This window comes from Phocoena phocoena, chromosome 7 (genome assembly GCF_963924675.1).
Source record: "Phocoena phocoena chromosome 7, mPhoPho1.1, whole genome shotgun sequence".
In the NCBI taxonomy this organism is placed as follows: domain Eukaryota; kingdom Metazoa; phylum Chordata; class Mammalia; order Artiodactyla; family Phocoenidae; genus Phocoena; species Phocoena phocoena.
In genome coordinates this window covers 88,984,440-89,012,064 of record NC_089225.1, presented here as the reverse complement: position 1 = coordinate 89,012,064, position 27,625 = coordinate 88,984,440, and the positions used below count along the sequence as shown (strand labels likewise).

General features: G+C 35.2%; 1 protein-coding gene across 1 annotated transcript in view; it reads right to left on the bottom strand.

Annotated features, from left to right (window-relative positions):
• CPS1 (carbamoyl-phosphate synthase 1) overlaps positions 1-24,875 on the bottom strand; it is a 144,007-nt gene extending 119,132 nt beyond the window's left edge. The window contains exons 1-4 of the mRNA XM_065880767.1: positions 24,627-24,875; positions 5,437-5,546; positions 2,112-2,256; positions 911-1,000 (exon numbers count right to left, since the gene is read on the bottom strand). Of these exons, the coding sequence (XP_065736839.1) occupies positions 911-1,000; positions 2,112-2,256; positions 5,437-5,546; positions 24,627-24,752 (471 nt within the window). The 5' untranslated portion in view covers positions 24,753-24,875. The remainder of the gene's footprint in view (positions 1-910; positions 1,001-2,111; positions 2,257-5,436; positions 5,547-24,626) is intronic.
• Positions 24,876-27,625: the final 2,750 nt, after the last annotated feature.

The window sequence follows — 27,625 nt, the reverse complement described above, 5'->3', positions numbered from 1 at the left end:
TAATGATTGAGAAGAAACTAGCAAAGACCTAGGAGATAATACATATGCCTTCTTCTCTCTTGTAAAAATTTAGCAAGAATGAGGAAACAAAGATCAAGATTTTTTGCTTTGTTAGAAAGAGGAAACGTTTAGCCTCAGTTGGCAGATGCTCCTCAGAGAGACAGAGTTTCTCAGAATATTCGGTCAATTACAGGCCCAGTTGCAACTTAACAAAAAGCAGCTACAGTAACACTGGAAATAAAGCTTAGTATATTAGGTCTGTTAACTTTAAGTAGGTCTGACTTTCAAACCAGGAGAATCCCCTTATCTGATTAGAAAATAATAAAGTAAGGAAGATATAAGGTTAGTAACTTATTTATTACTTCAAATGAAGTGATATCTAATTATACGTCATAGTCATAACGTTTAAGCCCAAAGAGACTTGACCGCAATCGGTTTATATTAATTAAGAATTAAAATTAAGAATGTATGGTATGATTACATGACCTGAGCAAGGTCACATAGCTCATTAATGGTAGAGCTGGTACCAGAATCCATGACACAAGTTACATCTCTAGATCCTCATTAAAAGGGGGAGGTTATGTTGCTCCGGAGAGTAGAAAATTCTAAAATTTTCTCTAACCCCTTTCCAGAATGAGAAAGTCTGTCTACCAAGCATGTATGAGTGCCACCTAGTGGATAAACTGAAAATATAAGGTCCTGAGTGTTTATATAAAGAATGAGTTCTGGACAGTTCTGGACAGTAGTAACAGTTCAGCCTGAAGGAATCGCGCTCTGAAACAAAAGGGTCCCAAACTGCCTGATCTGCTTTATCTGTTCGGCCCTTTTCAATTACACACACCTTCCCAACTTTCCACGGGCCCCACCAATCGTCCTTAGGTGATGCTGGATGACCTATCACATTTCTCACCTTTTCTTCCTGTAGCCATTGCCCTAGACTCTTGGCAGCCAGCCAGTGGTGGTAGTCATCACTATAATTCAGCACCAGCAAACCTGCAACCTAGAAAGACAGGCAGTCATTTTAAAAATGTGATCACAAAATACTACCCAACTCTTGTGACTTGTCTTCTTTTTAATTAATAAATTTATTTTTTTCCATTATTTTTCAAATTCTTTTCCCATTTAGGTTATTACAGAATATTGAGCAGAGTTCCCTGTGCTATACAGTAGGTCCTTGTTAGTTATCTATATATTTTAAATATAGCAGTGTGTACATGTGAATCCCAAATTCCCAGTCTATCCCCTCTGTTATGACTTAAGAGTCAGTTTGCATTCTTCAAGCTTTATTATATTCACTGATACAACACTTAAAATTTTGAAACTTGAAAAAAAATGTGATTAAAAAGTTTTCTCGTAAAATATAATAATTGTTACCTTAATTACCATGCGGGGAACAGTCTTACTTGGTTTTCCAAATCCTGAGAGTAAACTAGGTCCCCCTTCTCAGTACCCTGTACTTTTCCACAATGGCATTTATCGATAATCTAATTAATAATTATTTGCTTAATGTACATAGAGAATAAGACAATTTTAAAATTTACATTTAAAAGAAACTAAATATTGGGGGGAAATGGTGAGATATAAAACTAAATTAAATGATCAGTCCAAGTCATTCAAAAATAGAGTGGTGAATTTAGAGTGTAAATTTTTGAATCATTTATATGGTTCACATCCCTAAGATATTATTCAAATTTGCCTTGAATAGGAAATTTTAATTGTGTTTATTTTTCGGCTGGCATACACGTTATCTTTTACTCATCTCCCAAAGAGGATAAGATTTAAAAGGTAAATAATTGATACAGAGTTGATTCTTAAAATCCATTTAAAAGGTGATTCAACTCGAATTCTTGCAGCATAGTTGCTATCTGAACTTATAACAACATTTTTCCAAATGAAGCCAGTTTTATCCACGGCATTAAAAATAAATCCAGAGTGCCCTGAGAAATGAAACTCAGAATAATGTCATGTTAAAGATTATTTTCATATACCTAGGAGTAAGATTGAGAATATAAATTTAATGATTTGTACTATAGGATTGAGGCCGAAATTTTGTCCAGCTTAGATTCTTAATAAATCAACTATGCTTTTTAAATAGTCATCACTGGTACTACCTTAATTCCATCAGACTCCAAATATTTGCTAAGTCCCAGTTCATCCAGTGCAGTAGTGTCAGGGGCTCCACCATTCCCAACAATAGGATTGGCCATGGTGAGAATCTGTCCCTTGTAAGCAGGGTCAGTAAGAGCTTCCGGGTACCTAGGTAAAGATGCCAAGAAATTATCAATAAAAAAGTGTATTCTACATACATGATCTTAATTATTGAACCCTTGAAAATTAGAGAACATGAGAATAAAATCCTACAAGCTCATCTCTAGATTTTGCCGAACCTAAGGAAATGTTATGATAGAATATGGAAATTTATCCCATGATATTACTGATATGAAAAGACTCTTAAGTAATATGGCATATTCTCATTTAATTTTCATTCCCTCAATTTCTTAAATTTTTTAATTCCTTGAAAAATTCTTCACAGGGTCTTAAGTTTTTAAATATTGCTCTATTTAAAGTTTGCAGATATCTTCAAGAATCCCCTAGCCTACCAGACATGAGTGGGTCCAAAATGATATTTACTACTGAGGGCTGACAGTTTCACCAAAATATTAACTGTCAAAAATTGAAAAGTTCTCTTAAAATATCTTTGAGGATATTGAAGAGCATGCTGATTACATCAGTGATGGTCACCTGGGTATATATGTTTATTAAAATTCACTGAACATTTAAAACTCTGATTTATTTTCTATGAAAGAAATACTTAATAAAGTTGATTTTTTAATATTTTAGTTATATAGAGAGGTATATGTTTGATAGTTATTATCAAGTTATCATTGATAATATATGTTTGATAGTTATTATTTTATTATAGAAGAAAATCAATCCCCAAAAAATTGACCCAAAGCATTTCTGTCTTCTAAATTAAAAGATTCCAAGTAACTATTTTAAAGTACTGATGTGGAATTAAGAAGAAATGCAGAAGAGCTTTATTTTAAAGTGTGGGGAAGAAAAAATAAGAATACATGTATTCTTGGGCCTCCCTGGTGGCGCAGTGGTTGAGAGTCCGCCTGCCGATGCAGGGGACACGGGTTCGTGTCCCGGTCTGGGAAGATCCCACATGCCGCGGAGCAGCTGGGCCCGTGAGCCGTGGCCACTGAGCCTGCGCGTCCGGAGCCTGTGCTCCGCAATGGGAGAGGCCACAACAGTGAGAGGCCCGCATACCGCAAAAAAAAAAAAAAAGAATACATGTATTCTTGTTTTTATTCTACATATAAATAAAATTATATATAAAATTTCTATTCTTAATAATAAGAAACATTATTCCCATAAATACCAGGATCTATCTACAGCTATTCCATGCATTGCAATGAGATTTTTTTCCTACCCTCTTAACATGTTCACTTCCCACAGAGACAGTTAAACCTAATCTTTCTTGTGGATTACTACTGAAAGTGAATTTAGGTGCTGAGGGGGGACAGACTGACAACCTCGAAAGCAATAAAATTCAGCTCCAGCAGTAGTCAACACGAATTCTTCAACCCTTATCCAGACTAACTTCTCCCAGAACTCCCTTTGCCAACAGAATACTTAGTCTCTCAGCTCAGCAACCTCTAAAGTGACTAAGATGCTGTGATATTTACCCACACCTCCATCAGCTAATTTCTCAGATTCCCTCTCACTTGTCAGGAACTAATAATTTTTTAACCAAGGCTTACACATAATATAAATGCATTTCTTGAAGATGAAAAACAAAATAACTCCCTTAATTATCAACCCCTTGTTGAGTGAGCCACACATGAATAAAAGCAGCATTTCTCAATGGAAAATGGGATGTGTGGACTAATCTTATTAATGAATGCATTTTTCTACATCAAAAGAAGTCTTTAATTAATTTAATTTTACTTCTTTTCTTCTTTCTTCCCATGAAAGAACTGGCCATTCCCTTTAAACATATGCCTACAATGCTCTCTCCAGAAAATGAATAAGTATAGCTTGTCCTAGAGAACTGCAGTGCTGGAAGAAAATTAATCCATCAGGTCCTGTTTGACTTTTGTGATGTGACAAGATTTATTACCTATAATCTATCACAGAGAAGAAAACTCGAGTGCCCTCCATCATTCTGATCTATATTAAACAGCTGTTTGTTGGCAGGTATATTAACACAGTTAGTAATTAGTGCTGTCAAAAGGCTTAAATAATTGCCTGGTGAAGCAAAACTCTGCAAACAGTTTTCATACACTGTAATTTAATGTTCTCACCAGTGGAACTATTTTAAAAACCATCTAATATTCTTTATTTCAAACAGAGAGCTAAGAGTTTAGAGGATAATGCACATTAATAATATAATGGAAGTTTGGTCAATCAATATCTTCAATACCGGTTAACCCAATGCCTCCTTGTCTTTAAAAGGCTAACTGAATTTCCCTAAAGAATTCATCAAATATTTTACAGTTTAGTCTACTGAATCTCTAATGGAAACCTTTTGAAACCATCTAATTTTTTAAGATGTAATTTTTAAAATTCCTAGCCATAAATTACTATCTAATCCAATCCCCTCACACTTTACATGTGGAAACTAAGATTCAGAAAGGTTAAGTGATTTTCTCAATATCACATAATCAGTTACCATTAGAACTGAGACCAGAACTTCAGCCACCTGGTTCCCAGATGAACATTTGTTGGCTAGATAAGAACAGCTACATGATTTCTGTAGCAACTCTTACCTTTGTTGCTCTACACCTATTAGCAGAAATTAAATACTGAATTCAGTCTCAGTTGATAAATTTTGAAAATATCCGATCTATGAACCTGCTCTCCTGTGTATTACTTTAAGATAATAAATGTATCTGTTATTTTACCTTTCTTATTAGAGTGTAAATTATATGTTGTATTTTATATAATTTTGCACTATAATACCTAAGGAATTTCTTAGCTCTTTATAATAGTTCATATTAGATGTGCAAAGTTGATTCTTAATTTCACTAATGGAATGGCACTAGAGAGTGCTACCCATCCTTTTCCCTGTTCGATTTTCACCTTAAATCAGATTGATACTGACCCCCCACCTTACAGAAGCCACTTGGTAATCTCATATAACTTGTGTCTTTGTATCCTAAGTTTCTAGAATTAATTTTGTTCTTTTTTAGCAGGGGAACACCAGTGTCTGTATTCTCTTCCATTTACAGCCACAGGGAGGAGCTTGTGTCTATGGCCCTTTTCAGGGTTGGCTTGAGCAAGCTATGTACAAGCACAGGGCAACGTCAGGACAATGTGTAGTATTATGATGATGATGTGGTGATTTCAATTTCCCACCATGAATAAGATCATCCAGTTATTCCTCTATATAGAGGAAGAATAAAGCCTTGGAATAGAAGCATTACTCACCCTGCTAGGCCAGTATTAAAAACCACTTCACCAGCAACAGAGGATGGATGGCCAAAGGAGTAACCTTTCATCTTAGTTCCATCTTCCAGGACAATGTGCGCTGTCTGTGCCTAAAGAAACAGACTCATGAATCATAGCAGAATACAAAATATAAAGTACAACTAGTTGAAAAACTCCAAAAGTACACTACATAAATGTATTAAATAAATGAACAGTATATTTGATGAAACCATACTATCTAGATTCTGAGTCACTCTCCTGTTTTCTTCAAACGTATGGCTCTTGTCACAGGCAGGTGTTTTATTTTGTTTTGCTTGAAAGAGTAACTGAAGCATGTTGATACACTGTCTATCCTAAGTCTACTTGTAGAGTTATTGACAATCCAGAAATACTTCAGTTTAGCTGTAATGCTATGTGTCTGTCTTTTCCCTCTTAATATTCCCTAGCTTTGTCAAGTATAGCTTAAGGGAAATTCATGAGTTTGCAAAAACTTTGTGAATTTTACCATACAGCTCCTCATTACTCTGAGGCTTAGAGCTAGAAGGAATCTTCAAAGTTATACATCAAATTGTGTTCCATAGAGCTCTTGTGTTTGATGGAGTTGTCTCAGGGGCTGCCCCCTCCCTGAGCTTTAGGATCATAAAGAAACTGAAACTTTATCATTCTATTAATACTGATACAAGAGCAAGCACTGTGGAACTTCTGAAAATATATCACATTTTGCTTTTTAGTAGAGTTAGTTATATACATGTCTGGTTCTCCCTTTAGACTACAAGACATTCTGAATTTGACTACTTCACCATACTAATCTCTGAACCAGCTTCTATAAAATTCTTGGTTAAAAAGAGGGACAATTAGAGAAACTTATCTCAGAAGCAGGCATCATCTACTCTTCAAAAATACTCTAAATTCTATTGTTGAAACAATTTGGGTCTAATTCTCAATTTCCATACAATTCAGGGGGGAGAGAAGTACCACACTTTGGGGTACAAAATCTAGACTCTGTAAAAAACTCTATGGGACAAAATAATGGGAACATTTTGATTTTATTAAAAATAAACTATAGGGCTTCCCTTGTGGTGCAGTGGTTGAGAGTCTGCCTGCCGATGCAGGGGACACGGGTTCATGCCCTGGTCCGGGAAGATCCCACATGCCACAGAACGGCTAGGCCCATGAGCCATGGCTGCTGAGCCTGTGTGTCCGGATCCTGTGCTCCGCAACGGGAGAGGCCACAACAGTGAGAGGCCCACGTACCGCAAAAAAAAAAAAAACTATAAAGGAAAACATCTCTGCAATAATTTAGAAAATTTGAAAATAAATTGATATTTTATTGTATTCAGTGTAATTTTTAAGATTGATGATGGCATTATGGTTATATTTTTAAGAATTTTCATTTTTTAAAGATATACACTGAAATACTTAAGCATAGACTAATATGATATCTGACATTGGCTTCAAAATAATCAGAGGTTAGGGGGAATGAATAGGGATATGAATGAAACATATCTGGCCATGAGTTGAAATTGCTGAAGTAAGGAAGATCATTGTGCTGTTCTCTCTGCAAGGGTTAAGTGCAGCCATTAAAGATAGAAACATACTAATTCACTACTTTCCTTACTTTTTTAGCTGGATACCATAGCGTCTAATCCTTTTCTATCCTATCACCCACCTCCAGTCTTACCACACACACACGCACACACAGACACCAATCTCAGTATACAGCAGGAAGGCAATACATGATTTCTAGACCTCTGTCTCTATGTTCCTCTAGCTTTACAAGCACTCAGCTTTTCAAGAGTTAAAATGGTAAAACCTCATTATTTTTCTATAGTAACCTTCTCTTTAGAAATACGATGCCTCTTTTACTTGTAAAGTACACAAGTCCCTTGACACCGGAATGACTGCTTTTCAATGTAGTGTTTATCTTTAAATCAATAGACCATGTTCCTATGTATTGTTTATGTGTAGTGCATACACATTAATTTATATTTATACCCAAAGCTATTTTAGTATTCCCTATTAAAATTGATATGTTTATGGTACTCCTCTCAACAGTAAGTTTAGTTTTTAATTGGAGGTACGATGCATGGATTCCAATTTATATTTTGAAGAAAGTTGGACAAAGTACTGTCCGGCACATTTTATATGTGTTTGTGTATGTGAGTTTGTATGTGAGTGTCCATGGGCAGAGTTAACCAAAAGAATGTTGTCCTTCACCCAGCTTATCAAATAATCTTTGAGGTAAAGTTCTGTTTTATCTACAGCCTTGGAACCAGTGTTCAAGATCTCAAGCTTGACACTTTCTCTTTAAATAGTCATGGTTTACCTTCTCAGACAGTAAATTAAAAAAAAGTTTTTGGAATTACTCAGCACAGAGGAAAGCACAATAAGTAATTAATGTAATACACATGATGACAAGAGTTCCCTGACAGAGACTGGCTTAACACACAAGTTCTGAATTCTGCCTCTGCATCCAGGAAGTCACCTTTGCACGTCACTTCTTCTAATAACACAATTTTCTTATTTTATATTTTATTTTAATTTGTCAATCATTCTTTACTTATAATTCAAGACAGAGGTTGTTGATTTTAGGAAGTAAGTGTGATTATGTTCAGTGTATTTCCAAAGAACATTACAAACTAATCAAATGTCTATGGTGATGGTTCTCAGTAGGGGTAAGTTTATTGGGAAAATTTCCTAGGTATCTCTACATGTTTCACTAGGTGAAAACCTTTGGTCCAAGTAATGGAAGTTCACTGTCAAAAAATATTTTCTACTGAAAGTATTATTTTCTTTTCTTGAGGAAGTCATGTGTAGCCTACACGCTTTCACCAAATGGAGGTAAGGTAGGAAACATTTTCTTAAATAATATTTAACTTTGATAGAACCTAAAATAACTGTACTTATTTGGCAAAACTTGACGTGTGAACTGCAAATTTCAGTTGTCTTCTATATACCAATTTATCTACCCTACTCTGAGCCATACCTGCCTAAAATATCACCTCTGTTTATTTTGTTCCTTTTGCTTTTCTCTATCCTATTCTCATCTAAGAATTTCAAATTCTCTGATCTATCTGACAACATCTAATTATTTTAAAGAAAGGTAAAAATTAGCATAAGCAATCTGACTCTTGTTAGCCTATTCGTACAATTCTATTTGGTATTTTTCTTCCTCTCTCCATGGGACTAGTTTTCTACTTTGCTTTCTGTCCTTTAAAGATATATTTGAGGAGACATTTACTGTTGCCCGAAATAGTCCCTGAGATTGTGTTCAATACGTCTTTTTTGCTCCTTTAACTATATTTTTTGTTCTTTTCGGCAGCTTTTATAGATTTCCCAATCCTTTTTTCCACTGCACATTATATTGTTACAAGGCTTCTGTTTACTGCCTATAGTACCCTTTATATTTCACTTAACTACATTGGCCTCCAACGAGTCTAAAATGATGGGTGCCAATTGACTTATCTATGAATTGATGGAGAAACTCTGAACAAAGAGCTATTATTTGGAATCTCCTCTTCTAGCTAATAAGTTCCCAAATGCTATTTCATTCCAACGAGTCTAAAAGAAATCACCTTGCTACCAGCGTAAGATATTTTAGTAGCCTCAGTCCTAGTAGAAAGAGGACCATAGTCTAGGAATTATACTATAACCTTAAGGGTTCATTTAAGTGCCTACTGCCAGAGCACTTTGGTAGTCTGAATGCTGAAAGTGCAAAGGAAACCTTAATGAGAAGTCTGTACACTCATAGAATGTCAGGAAAAGTAACCAAAGGCTATATAAGTGTAAGTTCTACAAAATAAATGACCTATATCATGACATGGTCCCTAACTGTTTAATAAAAAATGTATATGTCAATAAGACAGTTTAGACCTTCAGGTCACAACATCATTTAGCTCCCATCATGTGCCAAGTTTCATCCTAGGCTTTGGAGCTACATGGATAAATATCCCCAGTCCCCCCCACCCCTTCCACCCTCAATTTAGTAAAAGGGCCAGCTATGTGCTTGGATGGTAAAAGAGAGGAACCTCAAGAAGATTACCTTTGAAACACCTAGAAACACAAAGATAAATAAAATATCCCTTCCTTTTAGAGATTTCTCTTTAAAAAAATAATTCACCCTTTCCATCCCATTCATGATTTCAGTAATAAAGTTAAAATTTTAAGAGAGAAACGCATCAAATTTTGAGTCTAAAGTTTAAAGATTCCTTCAAGTCTTTACTCAAATGTCATCCATCTTCTTGGCAAAACCTATTTAAAATTGCAATATCCCTAAATGTCCATCAACAGGAATGGATTAAGATGTGGTACATATATGTACAATGGAATATTACTCAGTCATAAAAAAGAATGAAATAATGCCATTTACAGCAACATGGATGGACCTAGAGATTGTCATACTGAATGAAGTAAGTCAGACAAAGACAAATATCATATATCACTTATAAGTGGGATCTAAAAAAGAAAAAAAAGATACAAATGAACCTATCTACAAAACAGAAATAGAATCACAGATGTAGAAAACAAACTTATGATTACCAGGGGGAGAAAGGTGGGGAGGGATAAATTGGGAGATTATACTAGATATATTATACTAAATATAAAATAGATAACTAATGAGAAACTACTGTATAGTACAGGGAACTCTACTGAATACTCTGTAATGAACTATACAGGAATAGAATCTGAAAAATAGTGGAAATAAATAAAATTACAATATACCTCTCAGCACCCTATCTACTTAGTCTACTCTTTCTTCACAGCACTTATTGCCTTCTCACATATCATCCAGTGTCTTATTTAAAACATCTGTCTTGTCCGACTAGAAAGTGAACTTTATGTGGGCAGAGTATTTGGGTTTGCTTTGTTCACTGATGTGCCTGTCTCCAGGGCCAACATCAGTGCCTGGTACAGAGTAGGTAGTTATTTAATTTTTGTTGGATGAATAAAGCATCACTAAGTGACAATCTAAAGAAAAATACTGGGACTTCCCTGGTGGCACAGTGGTTAAGAAGCCACCTGCCAATGCAGGGGACACAGGTTAGATCCCTGGTCTGGGAAGGGAAGGTCTCACATGCCGTGAAGCAACTGAGCCCGTGCATCACAATCACTGAGCCTGTGCTCTAGAGCCTGTGCGCCACAACTACTGAAGCCCATGTGCCACAACTACTGAAGCCCACGTGCCACAACTACTGAAGCCCACGTGCCGCAATAACTGAGCCCACCCGGCACAACTACCGAAGCCCACGTGACTAGAGCTCGTGCTCCACAATGAAGAGTAGCCCCTGCTCACCACAACTGGAGAAAGCCCACGTGCAGCAAGGAAGACCCAGAGCAGCCCAAAATAAATAAAATTTTAAAAATAAAGAAATAAAATACTATTTTAAAAATACTGAAAGACATAATTATCCATTCGGTTTTTAGTTTATTCTAGATATATATTTTAAAATAGCAAATATCTGTTTTGAGTTGCCTTTTCACTATTTAACAGTGCCTTTCTACAATACCTTAAGTGTAGTCAATGTGGAGATATTATGGTGGGAAAGAGATGTGCGCGACATTGAGGGAGAAAGGTTAGTGGATGGTTAGCCCAGGATATGCATATTGAGTATGCTGCATGTGAGTGTTCAAATACATCTTATGCAGAGTTAAAACAAATATCATGGTAATTCAAAACAAAAGGATCATTCATATCAATTTCCTAGGGATTTCACATGAAAGAGGATGACAGTGCTTGAATTAACATAACAAACTGTTTCAGTCCCTTTTTCACTTTGAAAATATAGAAAAAACGAGAAAGCTCTCCTTACCCAGTGTATTCTAAAATATAGGAGTATGGAAAGAAAATCCTGTATTCTTCTACTTAGTTTTAGAATAGCTTATACAAATGAATTTCGCAGAAAAAACATTTTACATTTCTCATATTATTCTCACATATTTTTGCCATAGCAAATTCAAGTGACAGGTCTAAGTCAAATTCAAAGAGATCAAAAGTTATTTTGAACAGTGAAAGTTATTAACTTTTTAATCGTCAAAATTAGTTGAATAAGCATGGACTATTATTCACCCAGTTCAATTTGAAATTTGAGTCTAACCAGCTGCTGCCTCTCTCTAGGTCAATCACTACAGGGCAATACAAGCAAGCAATAAATTCTAAGGTAAGTTTAATCTGACTCCCTCTTAGTGGAATTGAGAAAGATTTTGTTCGGTTTGCTCTCACGAGACACAGAGAACAACTTTTCTCTTTCCGAAATATGAATATGTATACAAGCCTTATTGGCAGATGACTACTTTGGGTTTTTTTTCTTTGTTTTCCTTTTTTCCCTGATCTGGAATAAGCAGTCTCAATTCTTTTAATATGTCCTTACAGCTCTTCATTTCACTTTTTCCCCTCTGGGTCTTTTACTAATATTCCAATAACTTTTCTCAGTAAAACCTTCATGTAAATTAAATTCCATGTGTGACAGGATCCACTTAGTGGCTTAATTTTAACTGGGTACTCATTTTCATTATAGTCTAATTCTTCATCACTATTTAAGTGCATATGAAGTTATAAGAATATTCTTCAACTCTCAAGATCATAGCCAATTAGAAAAATTTAACTTTTAGTTCATCACCTAATTTTAGATCTAAGTGCCTCAGAGTCAAAGGACTAGTTAGATGTTGATGTTGCTATCTTTTATTCATATTGACTCAACCAAATAGACACAAAATGCTGAAATATAACAAAGAAGTTTCGAGTTCCATCGTAGTAGTCTTCAACTTAGAAGTTAAGAGATATTTAAACTGCTTTCATTAATCAAATGTAAATAAATCCTTCACTCAATGTAACTTATCAACCCAAATATACATAGTCCAATAAAGATAATAAGGGAAACCTTACCACAAAGGGTAGTGGAAACATTAAGCTTCTATCTGGAAATCTTATTTCAATAAGATCAAGCACATTGGGTTTGGCAAATGCTTAGATCATAGATTTTGAAAGATAAAATAACTATCCATTATATATATGTATATATATCTCACTATTCCCTAAATAACTATTGCCCAAATTTGCTTATATATTCATAATCTAAATTGCAAACCAGTTTAGAAAGACATTTCCACATAAGAGTAGAGTATAATTTTCTATCCAACCGGGGAGGAATTATTTTAAGTATAAAGAGGGCAGACTTCTGGAGAAAAGCACTGAGAAGAACAGATGCTTTAGGGGAAAAGAATATTCATACACTATGGCAATCACTTCCTCTACCCTGGCCCCATTATTCCAATCTATATGTAGCCCTATCCATTAGGAACTGTTTGAAATCGTGCTCTGTGTAAGGGAAGGAAAGGGGGTATGAATGAGGTTGGGCTCGAGACAGCACTTTTGATAATCTCTTCCACCTTTCACCATCTGGGTTTCTCTTTCCCCCCCATACCCTGCCTGTTGAAATACGGATTTCACTCGTTTTGGGTTTGCTTCTTTGTTTGCTTAGTTTGGGTTTTTGGTTTTATACTCTTGATCAATTGTTGTATATTAAAGGTCAGTTCTGCAGATGTCTTTGGAGACTTTGTCAGAAAAACAAACCTTGAAGATCACTAGGCATAATGACTCAGATATACCCAGGTCCTGACCCTCATTCCTGCCCTCTCTTCTTTCCACATATCCAAATTCTACCTCTTTCTAGGAACTCAAGCTGATCATCTTTGTACACTAACTAAACAAGATTGAAGGATTCGTCACTTCTAAATTTAAGGTTAAGTAAAATTAGCTCTTAGAATTTACTGCCGTATACCCAACTATTTGACTAATTTCTCCAATAGGATTATAGTCAACACCAGACAACATCAAGGAGAGAGACCCTGACTTCTCTGTCCAACACAGTATCACTAGCACATAACACAGCATCTGGCACTTAGTGGGTGATTGGGGAAACCACTTTGCATCTCTCTGAATTCATACTTTGGCCCATGAAGTTAACTTTCAGGGATTTTGGAAAGATCATTTAACCCTGGGTCCACAAGGGAGACTAACAGGTATGATTGGTGACTTTGGGAAATAGAACTGAGCAAGACTGGCTCAACTCTTCTCAACAGTCTTTTCAAAGAAGGCTGTTTTCATGTGCACATCAAGGTGGGAGATTTGCAGTTGTGAGCAAATACATTTGACTCAGGGAATGGGGATTTCTAAGAAGTCCATTTGGTTGCAGATCTAGACCCTGTTTGCCAAATAGCTTTAACAGTAATCAGGCTGATATTCAGATCTCTATCTCTTTGAATTCTATGTCTTGTTGATTCTAAATTTAGAGGCTGAGAAGGAGGTGTGATTAATTATCACTCCTAGAATCCTACCTGTAGTAGATACCTAGCAAATACTGATTGGTTGAATGAACGGATGAATGGATGAATGAATGAATGAATGAATGGCTATCAGGTGGCAAAGATGCAGCATAATTCTACTTTTCTTTTCTCTGAGACATAACTGGCTTGCAAATTGCACTCCTGCTTTACTCCAGTCGTATTTTAACTATTCCTCTTAGGCTTTGCTCACAAACGTGAGAAGAAATGGGCAATTTATAGCTGTATTTAATTCTACGTGATTTATTTCCTGGGAAACTAGTTAAGGGAATAAAGAACACCCACTTTAATAGTATTTTCTCTTCCATAGTCCACCAAGTAGGGATGTAAGTCGGTACAACAATTCCTTTTTATAAAGCCATTATATAATAATTAAGCTTTATTCACACCTTAGTAAAGTTACTTTAGTTAGATAATCTACTAACTATTTAGCAGAGTACAGCTAAATGATCAAATAATGAACTCAGTGAAAGAGGGAAAATTACAACAGAAAACAGTAAAAGTATATACTCTCTTACCTTACATGCATCTTCCCCATTATTACTTTTCATACTTAAAATATTAAACATTTATTTTTTTCATTTCATACTTGATATAATATTTATTTGTATCCACATTTAAAATTAAACTTAATTGTTTTATGTTTGGTTGAACTCTTTTCTAAAACATAGATTTCTAATTCAATATTTTTCTAGTAGTGGTTAGTCTTACAAATCTTTCGAACCCACAGATATTAATTCTAGTAGTAAGATATTAGAGTTACAGTCTCTCTCCCTTTGACATGTTTTCCTAACATTTCTTGGGAGTGAAACTTTCAAATCATATCTAGGCCTATAGGCTAGGCAATAAAGTTACTTAAATAGTTACTACTCTAATTAAAAATAATTCCACTGTTGATGGAAATACAAAATGGTACAGCCACTGTGGAAAACAGTATGTAAATTCCTCAAAAAAATTAAAACTGGAACTATCTGATCCAGGAAGCCTACTTCTGGATATTTATCCAAAGAATTGAAATCAGGATCTCAAAGAGATATCAGCACTCCAATGTTCATCACAGCACTCTTCACAATAACCAAGATAGTGAAACAAACTAAATGTCTATCAATGGATGAACGGATAAAGAAAATGTGGCATATACACACAATGGAATATTACTCAGTCTTAAAAAAGGAAGGAAATCCTGCTATATATGACAACATGAATGGCCCTTGAGGGTATTATGCTAAGTGAAATAAGCCAATCATAGAAGGACAAATACTGCACGATTTCACTAATCTGACGTATCTAAAATGGTCAAACTCATAGATTCAGAGAGAAGAATTATAGTTGTCAGGGGCTAGGGGAAGGAGGTAATAGGAAGTTGTTAACCAATGGACATAAAATCTCAATTGTTCTCAACATGAATAAGTTCTAGTGATTTGCTATACAGCATTGTACTTTTTGTTAGACTGTATATATCGTACACTTAAAAGTTTGTTAAGAGGGTGGCTCTCACCTTAAGTGCTCTTACCACAATAAAATAAAATTTTATTATCTTATGTTAACAGAAATTTAATCTTCCATCACTGGGGAAAAGAAAGAAAATTGAATTCAGCATACATAACCCAATTATTCTCTTTCCTCTCTTTACTTTTTATCTAAAGTGCTTGCCAATTTTACTGTATGTCAGTAGCAAATTTGTTTGTTTTCCTTTACTGATGCAGTCTCATAATATTCCAACTCTATACCAAATTCCCAAATAGTTTACAACTGATAATTAGTCCATTTTTATCCCCCACTAAAAAAACCATTTTTTTTAACCCCCACTAAAAAAAACCCCACTAAAAATTCTATTGTTACTGAGGTTTACATATGGTACTGATGCATACTTGACACTCAATAAATATTTGTATAATTAATTTTGAGGAGAGTAACTAAGGACAACATGTATACTTCGATTTTTCTCTAGTTTGAGTTCATGTGTTAAAGCACATCCCATTTTGTTTTGTTTTATTTTTAAATTCTGGAATAATCCTTATATTTGAAAAAAGTAAAGCATTAACATTTCTTAAGCATGCCTTATAGAAGTAGATTGACCTATCACTGTCCTATTTCTACCCTTTGGCATTTGGCATTGCTTTGGCATTGCTTTAATGAGACCCTATTAAGACATTAACAAGATTGCATACATAGTGACCAATGCTTATTAAAGTCTATATGCAGTTGCACAAATGAATTGTGTATATATATTTGAATGAGAAATTTCTACTGTTCTGAGAAAGGTATCTTACTTCAAATAAAACCATGAAGTTATGTTGGAAAAATATGTTTTGGGAGCACTTTGCCCTCACTGAAAAGCCCACCCTGATCCCTTCCTTAAGACATCATTAATAATAGTTAACATAAATGTACTAGGCACTGTCTCTCAAGCTATTGATGGATTTTTCTCTAATCCTCACAACCCTCCCCCGCCCCCCACTGAGGTAGATTAAATTAAGCTTTCCATTTTACAGTTGAGCTAACTGAGGCTTAGAGTAGTCAAGATCATTCCACTGGTAAATGCAGGAGTAGTGGTTTCTAAACCCAATCAGTGTGGCTTGGAATCCACAAGCCTCCATCACTCTATGGTAGTCCTTCCCATGGAGCCATTATGTAGAAAATTTCAGCCTAAACTGACTTACATATTATCCCTCTTTTTCTTTTTCTAAGCTTACTTCTATTTCTGTTTTCTAATCTTTTAAAAATGGGGATAAAAAGCAATTCAGTCATAGACTGTACTTAAATTTATTTATAAGAATTTTAATTCAAAACTGCCACAGATAAGCTGCAACATGCCCAGGTCAACCAAGAATGACTTACCTGTAAATCTGTAAATCATCAGAGTGAAAACGTCAAGTCATTAATTACATCCTATAATCTGAAGAGAACTAGCAGGTTTTAAGAACTCTTCACTCTGATTCCAGGCCCTTGAATTTTCAAGCTCTCAAGACTATTAGGACCAAAGATGCTGTAAACATGGAGATGCTCTTCTCAGTCCCCTACCAGGAAGGACCTGCCATCCTGCTGCAAGGAGTGAGGTCACTGGATAGTCACCAGCTGTCAATTCCTTCAGGATCTACCTCAGTTGCAGAGAGCTGCCTTGCCCTTCTTGGAGTAGCCCACACCAGGTAACCTACCATATTAGACTTTTGTATATGTGGAGTTTACAGGACTATATAAGAAAGAAAGAAATTGAAAATTGAAAAACAACCTGTTTTGTTACAAACACATGACAATATTTTGGTTGAAGTGGAAGAAATATGTCAACAAAACAGCACTGCCCTAAAATATCGTATTTATAGAATTACTAACGTCCATATAAAGCAGGAATCCTCGCTGATTCTTTGATTTAAACAACCTGTTCTCAAAATGGAATCAAAAAAGGAATAAAGGAAAGGAAAAGAAAAGAAAAATCTGATTTATTTTGTATTGAGATAACGTACAGTGTATATGGGCTCTTGAGTAAGAAATAAAATCCAGCAGGAGAAGTTGTTTAGATCATTCTGAAGCCAGGTTAAACAACAAATATGGCTTCAGATATACATATAAGCACACTAACAAAATGCCAAATTAAAAAGATCCATATGATGTTTGAGGCCTAATTAAAATTCTACCCAGAGTTGCTACATGTATATTCACTTTGTGTGCAGAAACAGACATCCATGTGTCCTTGTATTAACTACAGCACTTACACATCTATGAAATGGGAAGAACAACATTGTTTCTTCCCCTGAGTGTGAGAATTCACCAGCAAAATGTTCTGGAGGTAAAGCTTAAGCTAATTTAGCAATAAGTTCCATAAAAGATTTGAATAAAACATTATAGCTACAATAATCCCCTTAAGCTAGTAATGGAAATGAAAATTATTTACTCTGGGAGTCTGATTGTATTGCTGTGAAATCATCTGTCTATGTAAATTATTTGCATATCAGAAAAGATAGAAGCCCCATGTGTTTATCTCCATTTTCACCCAGGCCTAAAGCTATATAAAATATTTGATTTCTGGTGCACCTGAGGTTTCTCAGCTATTAGTTGACATCAGTACTCATCCTCTTAAGAAATAAAATAAATCTGAACCAACCTTTGGAAGGTAGGAACCTTACAGCCAGAATTTTAGTTTATTATTGCACAGATAATATGGTAAAAAGTTAAAATCTTGAAGTGTTCTTTATTGGTAAATGAAATCTTATTTTTTATTCTTAGAGTTAATACTTTCAAAATATGGATACTTAAGATTCAGTATTACAGCACAATTTGCTAGGTCTAGAATATTTAATGAGACTTCTCTGCAGTTACAATGCCTAACACTTCAGGATTTCAAAGTACTGTAACAGCAGTAATCAATTAAGCCTTACAACATCTTAAGTTAATAGCCTTACAACATCCTAAGTTAATATTAAGTCATCTGCCTTTGGTTAAACATAAACCAATGTTGGGGGAAAAAATTACACAGTTAATTTACTTGAATATTTCTATGTTCTGAACATTTATAAACAAATGAGTCAGATTCATAAGTAATTTTTATTCTAGTTATGTTTCCTATTATAAATAAAACATTCAGAAAAATTCCACCACAAAATACATGTATAAAGTATAGGTTTACTAACGAGCACTTAAGGGGCATCTGCCATGTGGTAAATCGTTCTGAATCTGGGAGGAATCTTCAATATTGTTAGCTAATGTTTACTTTTTGGTTATAAATTATTATGCATCTTATGTTTAGTTCTACATCATAGAAGAAATTTATTCAGTAAAATTCTTAGCGATAACAGCAATTCTATTGATTCATTTATAAGAACCTCACATTAGCCAATAACCTCCCTGTGAAATTTAAAAGATCAATATGTGGCATTTATTAAGTTAAAAAAAAAAAGAAAAAGAAGAGAGGAGCCTTGAAAATATTTTCATGAGTTGAACTCATTTGGACCAGATGAAGGAAATCAAGTGTAAGATAGGGATTGCTAGGGCTGAGCAGTCCAACACCAGGCCCGACCTTGGCCCATGTAGCTTTCTTCAACCTTCAGTCATTGAAAAGACCCTAGGAAATACTGGTCACATCAAGGACATTCAGTCTTGCATAGCAAATTCCAGAAGCCTTGAAGTGAGCTCTGGTATGACCATTGCCCAAGAGATCTTGGAAACGCTCTACTACACCCTCCAACCTTTGGTACTAGTCAGAAATATGAAGGAAGTCTAATGAAGACCTGAAAGCAGAGGAATGTTCTTTATTTCCACAGCAGTAGGATCTAAATTTGCATTTAAACTATCAGTAAGTCTGGCCACACATGGTCAAATAGAAACTCAAGGTGCCATCAACAGGAGAGGGTTGCCTGAGGCCAAGACTAGTGCCAGTTCTTCTGGCATTTCCCCAGCCAGAATTCTTGGCTTCCCACCCAATGCTGGGACCAGGGTGAGGCGAGTGAGGTGCTCAAGGCACAGTATCAGACGAGGCACATCGTGGGCCTGGTAGTGAGAGCCTCCTTCAATGTTGTACTATAGACATCCCACTCGCCTACCTCAGTCTAGGTCCTGTAGGACTATAGCTTTTTCAAGGGTTTTATGGCAAGAAGCTCAAAATGTCAAGACACTGTTGATGACAAACAAATGAGTCTATACCTCAGAAAGGGAGGTTATGAATGGTAGAGTACATAAAACAAGAATGTTCAAAAGAGAGACCCCCTCCCAGTTAATGAAATATTGTCCAGCAAAAATATGTAAAGTTGCTAAATCATCTGAACTAATTCTACAACATTTCATTTGGGATTGGAACACAATTTATTATTTCAAAAATTTGGATTATCATGGATAAAATCCATCCTTAAAATGTATCTAGGGACTTCCCTGGTGGCGCAGTAGTTAAGAATCCGCCTGTCAGTGCAGGGGACATGGGTTCAAGCCCTAGTCCGGGAAGATCCCACATGCCGCGGAGCAGCTAAGCCCGTGCGCCACAACTACTGAACCTGTGCTCTAGAGCCTGCAAGCCACAACTACTAAGCCTGCGTGCCTAGAGCCTGTGCGACGCCACAAAGAGAAGCCTCTGCAACGAGAAGCCTGCACACCGCAACAAAGAGAAGCCCCTGCTCACCGCAACTAGAGAAAGCCCACGCACAGCAACAAAGACCCAACGCAGCCAATAAATGAATAAATAAATGTATCTATATGTGGTAAAAGTCTAATACAATAATTAGTCTTGAAGATGCATAATAAATTTACCCCTACCCCCACCTTTAATATGTATAAAGAGGCTCCTATATAATAATGAATTTTATTTCCTATGAATGTCTTTAAAGCTACTACAATATAATTAAATGATTCTAATTGTAGGAGTTTTTGTAGCTGCCAATTTCTAATCAAATGACAACAGCTCCTCAAGGTTGAGCTAAATAGCTATTTCTATGTTACAATCAGAATATAATATCTTACAAAATGAAAACGTTTCAAACGGAATAGTGATTCTGGGGGTTCATTCATATCTGAAGTACCAGAGTGAAGGACACTTGGACTGTTAGGTTCCTGGCTTAATTGTAACACAGGTCACCATTTTTATAAATGAGTGGATTAATGTTAGAAGCAGTACTTATTGAATCCTTTTCTATTCATAAGGAACTTATCCTTTTCAACTTAATACCTTTCATTCCCAAATTCATTTGCAAGTAAAAATAAAACTATTTAGTCTTAGTGACTTTCTAAGACTTGTGAACTCAGAATTTTTTAATTTGTAAGTTTCCTTCAGTCAGAGACTATCCACTTATTATCCATTTATTTCAACTTATTATTCTCCCTGTATACTCCCAGGGTACAAGTTTCATGTTTATTTGTTAAATAAATAAATAAATAGGATATTAAGATGTACATCCTAACTTTTGGAATTGAATTCAACATAGTGGAAAAAAAATATCTGCTTCATAGTCCTTGAGTCTAATTCATTATAAGCAATATCTTTCTAGAGATAGGCTTGCTATTAAGGCAAAGGTGAAAAAAATCATCAAAGATATTTGAGAATTTTTATCAGATATCTTGTCATTGTAATAATTTATAGCCTACAAAAACATGAAGAAACTCTGATCTAACTTTCTATTAAGTCCTTCTACTAAAATGTATAGAATAGAATGATTTTAAGTATCAAGTTTTTACTTTTTGGAAATCAAGGCCTTGTCATCTGCATCATTTGCATATATTTTCTCCCAGTCCATAGGTTGTCTTTTCATTTTGTTTATGGTTTCCTTCACTGTGCGAAAGCTTATAAAATTGATTAGGTCCCATCTGTTTATTTTTGTTTTTATTTCTATTGCCTTGGGAGACTGACCTAAGAAAACTTTGGTATGATTATGTCAGAGAATGTTTTGCCTATGCTCTCTTCTAGAAGTTTTATGGTGTCTTGCCTTGTATTTAAGTCTTTAAGCCATTTTGAGTTTATTTTTATGTATGCTGTGAGGGTGTGTTCTAGCTTCATTGCATTGATTTACATGTGGTTGTCCAACTTTCCCAATACCACTTGCTGAAGAGACTGTCTTTTCTCCATTGTATATTCTTGCCTCCTTTCTCGAAGATTAATTGTCCATAGGTGTGTAGGTTTACTTCTGGGCTCTCTCTTCTGTTCCATTGATCTATATGTCTGTTTTTGTGCCAATATCACATTGTTTTGATTACTGTAGCTTTGTAGTATTGTCTGAACTCTGAGACGTTTATGCCTCCTGCTTTGTTCTTTTTCCTCAGGATTGCTTTGGCAATTCTGGGTTTTTTATGATGCCATATAAATTTTAGGATTATCTGTTCTAGTTCTGTGAAAAATATCATGGGTATTTTGATACATATTGCATTAAATCTGTAAATTGCCTTAGGTAGTATGGCCATTTTAAAATATTAATTCTTCCAATTCAAGAGCATGGGGATATCTTTCCATTTCTTTGAGGGATGACTCAATTTCCATTATTAATATTTTGTAGTTCTCAGTATATAGGTCTTTCACCTCCTTGGTGAGGTTTGTTCCTAAGTATTTTATTTTTTTGATGTGATTTTAAAAGGAATTGTTTGTTTACATTTCCTTTCTGATATTTCATTGTTATTGCAAAGAAATGCAACCAATTTCTATATCTTAATCTTGTATCCTGCTACCTTGCTGAATAATTTTTACTTTTAAAGTATTTTATAGATTTTTAAGCACTGATCATGTGTAATGGTCACACAATTCTTGGAGTAAATCAAGAACTGTTTCCACACTATGGATGACAAAATTTGGGTTCAGAGAGAATATGTGACTTGACTAAGTTCAGAGCATTGAAAAATGCATAAGAAAGGTTAGAATCCAGGTCCTTTTATTCCTATCCAGTGTGTTTTCCACTGCAAGGTACAACTGGCTGAATGTAATAATGAGCACTGAAAATTTTAGATACTAATAGAAAAAGATTACTGTCTCTAGAGATTTCATATTTTATGGTGGTTGATCATTTATACCCTTGATATCAAATTCCTTTAAAATGTAGAGTACCTTGAAATTCTTTCTTCTTCCTTATACGTGAAATATAACTGTGCCTATTAACAAGGTACACTCTACAAATATTAGCTACAAACAAACGCATGAGGAAGGACCACATAAAAGTACAAGTGCGTCACTGCTGTCGTCAAACCCACTCTCCTTGTCCCTCACCAAGGGGAAAGTGACCTCCAAAGACATTGAAAAGGCAACCCATTTACACTACAGTGCTTATATATCTGATCCCAGGGTATCTTCCACAATCCATTTACTATCTATAACTGGCTATAATGTTATTAACCTTTAGTGACTAGTCTCATTGCCCTTTACTGACCATATATAACTATATCCTAATGATTTTAACTATCTTTTAAATAGGATACTCATATAAAAACAGTAAGTTTAAATATATCTTGCTAAGAGAATTGAGTTTTAAAAGTGAAGGCATGAAGAAAAGTTGGTAGAGGACTGTTCCAAAATAAGTGAATAGTAACACAAGTTCCCTTAGATTGCTGTATAGAATTTTAATTCACTACTGTGAAGTTCAAGAACTTCTATTTTTCATGCCTGGCATTCCTCCAAAACTTTGGCCAGAAATGATTGAGTATGAGTAATGGCTTTTACACTGTGAAATGATGGCTTATTCCTCCTAGAAACTTGTCATTCTTAGCTGTGATCTTTGGCAGACCCTTAAAACAGATCTGCCACCATGAACTAGAACTACTTTCACAGTGGACCATCCACGTAATTAAACCATTTTGTTGTAGTTGTGGTTGTATAGAGTGCTTATTATGATAGTGGAGAATTGGCTTCTAGTATCAGTCACATCTATGCCATTTTAAGTAGTTACTCAATTTCTTTGTTTCTGATGTCTGATGGAGATACACCTAACTCTATCTACCTATCTTTGTGAGAAGAAAAAGATATTCCAAAGGACACAACTTCAAAGTCTTAAAAGACATGTCTAACTTTAAGCAATACAATTCATCTCTAGTTGTTCTCTCTGAAGTGATATAGGAGTACCCTTGAGATATTACTAACACTAAACTGAAACCAAATACTCACTCTCATAGCTTACATGTAGTCACTCTATCGTTGATGATGGTTTAGAACATATCTCCTTTCTGGCTCTCTTGGTACAATTAAACTGAACCCAAGAAAATGGCTGTTCCTGGGTTTCTTAATTTAGAATGGTAGTGTCTTATACTTTCTCTTGAGATCTTGAGACCTCTTTTTCTTTCTCTCTCTCTCCCCACCATTCCTACTCCTTCAGACCTCCTTTCTCTTTCTGTCTCCCTCTTCTTTCTGCTTTTTATTCACCCCTATTTCTTTCCCACTCCAGTCAGTGGAGGTCACGAGAATCTACGGGTGTTGTTTAGCCCTGCAGATATCATTTGGGCTAAAATCATACTGAATCCTTCCTTGAGCAATTTAAGCAATAGAAGCTGGGGAAGTATTTGGAGGATTTTTAGCCAACTCACTGAGCACACAAAGTATAAGCAGTACACTCAAAACTATTACAACCTATTTTTACATCAACAGCTAGAGGTTGTTTGGGTTTTTTTTTTCCTACTGCACTTTTTACAGCTCTTACTACTATAGAAGCAATATATTTAAAGCTACTGTGATTACTTAAATTTTATATTCACTAAAGATGATTTTCAGTAGCAAAGTTCCCTTGTAGTAATTTCAGATTTCTCTGGGAATAAATGTCTTCATAAAGGTATAGGAAGGAACAGAAGTTCCTACAGGAATTTCATAACTCACTGGTTGGGGTGGGGGAAGAGCACTTAATGTTCTCTTCCTGTACCTGCTCCTCAGTTACAGATACATTCAGAGAGACAGGCTCATCAGCTGATAATTGCCTTAGTGTCTTAATCTGCAAAATAAATATAATAAATTTGTCCTTCTAAAAGAAGAGCTAAGAGGGAAAAGGAAAAAGCAAAGGAAGTGTCTACATGATGATCTGTAAATATCAAAATTATGTAGATATTTTCCTCTCAACATTTCTTCCCAGAAAACTTTACAGTGAGCCAACACAGAATAGGGGTTAAACACACTACCTACAGCCATGTGGCTCATGTACATATAAACAACTCCATGCTTGAACCCAAAGTGTGAGCAATAGTGTCTGGGCACAAGCAGAGCCCTGATAGCCTTTTGAAAATTTTGTTTTCTAAACAGAACACTTACATTTTTACATATGCACAGGAACTGTGATCCTTCTTTATGTTGGGTGAAAATTAGTAAGTTAGTAGTTCAGAACTATGTTTTTCCTTTGTAAGTGACACCTTTGCTTCATGATAAACTACACCCCATACAATCTTATTGGAAACAATGAATACGGGAATAATACCTTGACAGAAAGGAGCCTGATGCCAGGTCTTGAAAATTTCCATGGATGGTGTGCAGTCACACTGTTTAAGCCAAAACCTGTCTTCAGGGTCTTCACCACTTTGCAAGCTGTCAAAATCCTCATCATTTTGAAGGTGCTGATTTGTGACTAAAAATAAATGAAATTGCATATACTTTATGAGAATTTTGCTATAAGATTTTTAAATTAATGTGAAGAAAGCTGGGGGTGTGCAATCTGGTGTTTAAGGCTGACTGCACAGTGATCTTTGAAATTCCATTCATTCTGTCATTAAATGTCTTCGGCCATAGCTCCTCCTTCTCTTAAGACCTCCTCCTGAGGTAATGTCCAGAGATGGACATGTAATACAAATTGCAACACATCAAACACTACCTGCTCCTGCTGAAATAATGTTAGTGTTGTGGAAAAACAGTCATCTGTCAAAGGAATTGCTTATGCAGCTGAATAGAATGATCTAGAAGCAGTGGACACCCACAGGAATATCACTTGCCCTAAAGAGTAGCAACTTTCTAATAATGCTAAGGATCAAAGGCTTTTGCTTATGTGAGATGTAATGCCTAATTTGCCTTAAAAGACATTTTGAATTCCCAAAGAATCTGAAGACTTGCGACTTTCTGCTTGGAAAAGACAATGGAAATCACATAGAGTAAAAAGGACATCAGAATAAGCTTTTCTCCACAAATAGAGAACAAACCTTTCTACACTGTGCTTTTTTTTTTTTTTTTTAGTTAATAGTGTATTACATTCTTACCATTGCATTGTTCTTTGTTCCAAATTTTAAAGCAATCAGTAATATCAACTAAAACACAACTGGAGCAAAGTAGCCTATTTCTATCCCTCTTAATTTTTCAATTTGTAAAAAGTATATGAAATAATGGTAAACACTGATTTTAATGAGAACACATTCCTAATTGTTTAGTTGTTTTAGTTGTTTAATTGCTTTTAGTTGTTTTATTTTTAGTTGTTTAATTGCTACATATAAAATTCTCAAAACGTGAATATTTGTGTTTCAACCTGAGTTGAAATTGATTCACTTAGCCCTCAATCCCATGTTTAATCAGGCAGTCAAAGGGTCTCATTGGCTGGAGGAAGCTCTCACTTAAGTCATGTGTTTATGTAGATTAGGAAACTCTGCAGTATTATCCTTTGATATCCTTGCAAAGGAGGGCAAGAAATAAAGGCTTTTTCCTAGCATTTTTTACAATGGAAAAGATGACATAGAATGGCACAGAGATTGTAAACTTCATGATGTAGGATGAGTGCTAGAATTAAGTTGGGGGGGAGGGTTTGAGGATTTTTTTGTTTTTAAGGAACAAAGTTTAAACTCCATCTTCTTCTGCCTTACTTAATGTATTCATGTATAAACATTCTTTGAAGCCAAACTGCTTCACAGCTCCTGGTGCTAGAAAACTGAAAAAACAGTCTCAATCTAGTGTATATAATTAATAAAATAAGTAATGTATGGTAGTGTGTCCAAATACAATGGAGAAAGAGAAAGAAAGAAAGAAAGAAAGAAAGAAAGAAAGAAAGAAAGAAAGAAAGAAAGAAAGAAAGAAAGAAAGAAAGAAAGATAGAAAGGGAGAGAGAGAAAGGGAGAGAGAAAGGAAGGAAGGAAGGAAGGAAAAGATCAACTCCCTTGTGCATGTTCAGTAAAATTTAAATATGTGATTATGTTGAACCATATTATCTTGAAGGATTCAAAGAGTATACCAAGTAGATGGAGGGGAAGAAAGCAGAAGGGACAGCATGAGCAATAGCACAGATACATTAAACCATATGGTATATTAAAAAAAAAAAAAAAGCTAAAACAGTCTGCTAAAGCCTAGGTGCACAGTACAGGTTGGGGAAATGAAGAGGAACCGTAACAAGGAAGATTATGTGTGCTTTAAAATGGTTGGTCTTAATCCATAAATAGTGTTCCTGGTAGTCATGAAAGTGTTTTGAACAAAGGTGAAATTACTGTGAAAGAAAGATTATGGAAAGTGAACTGAAGAAGGATGAAACTAACAGAAGAAAAACTCCCAACTCAAAGAACTAAGAGCTTAGAAACAGAGCTTACCGGTTTAGACCAGTAAGTACGTTAGGTCGTGGACTCATCCTTGTCTATATACATAAAATATATATATATAGTGAGGATTTGTCTTTCTCTAATAAGAAAAATAACATGTACTTATCACAAAAAAATTTTAAGATGCACAATAAATTTAAATCAGTCATAGTCCCATTACCCAGAGGTACCCATGCAGTGAACACTGTGGTATGTTTCCTCCCTTTATTCTCTACGCTTTGGGGTACTAAGGAGTCCAGAACTTAAAGAAGGAAAGACATTAGTAAGTGACTTCATAACCACTTTTAACAGTTGACCAAAAAGCATGGTGAACTGAGCATGGTTTCCCAATAAGATGTCAACAACTTTAGGGTACAATTCCATAACTCTAGAACCTAAAGAAAAATATAAGCCTGAGAGTTGTAATGGGCTTTCACTTTTTTTCAGTAAAAGGTCCTGGATGTAGGCTATGGTCCATGTTTCTAGTCACCATAATAAAAGAGGAAAGGGCAGAAGATTTGGAGAGTTTGGTTAAATATTCTGAAAATTCATCCATCATGATTCTACAATCATCTCAGGAATTGGAAAGACCAATAAATTAAATGGTGGGTAGTTTCAGATTTGAGTGTTCAGGGTGGACTGAAATCTACAACCAAACTGAAAAAGAAAATTATGTTAGTTAGGGAGTTTACATTTGGATAGATCAAAGGGGTGAGGTGATTAAGAGTTGATTAGTAGTGAATATGAAAGAGATAAAGATAGTAGAAATATTACAGTTTTGTGAAAGACATTTTTTCAGCACACTTTAAAAGAAAGTATTTTTCAGTTTGGAATGATTTTTTTCTCTGATCCCATTTACATGGTCCTCCTCTCACATAAGCTATCCGCATACAACTAAGCAGGGTAAAAGCATGAACACATGTACACACAGAAG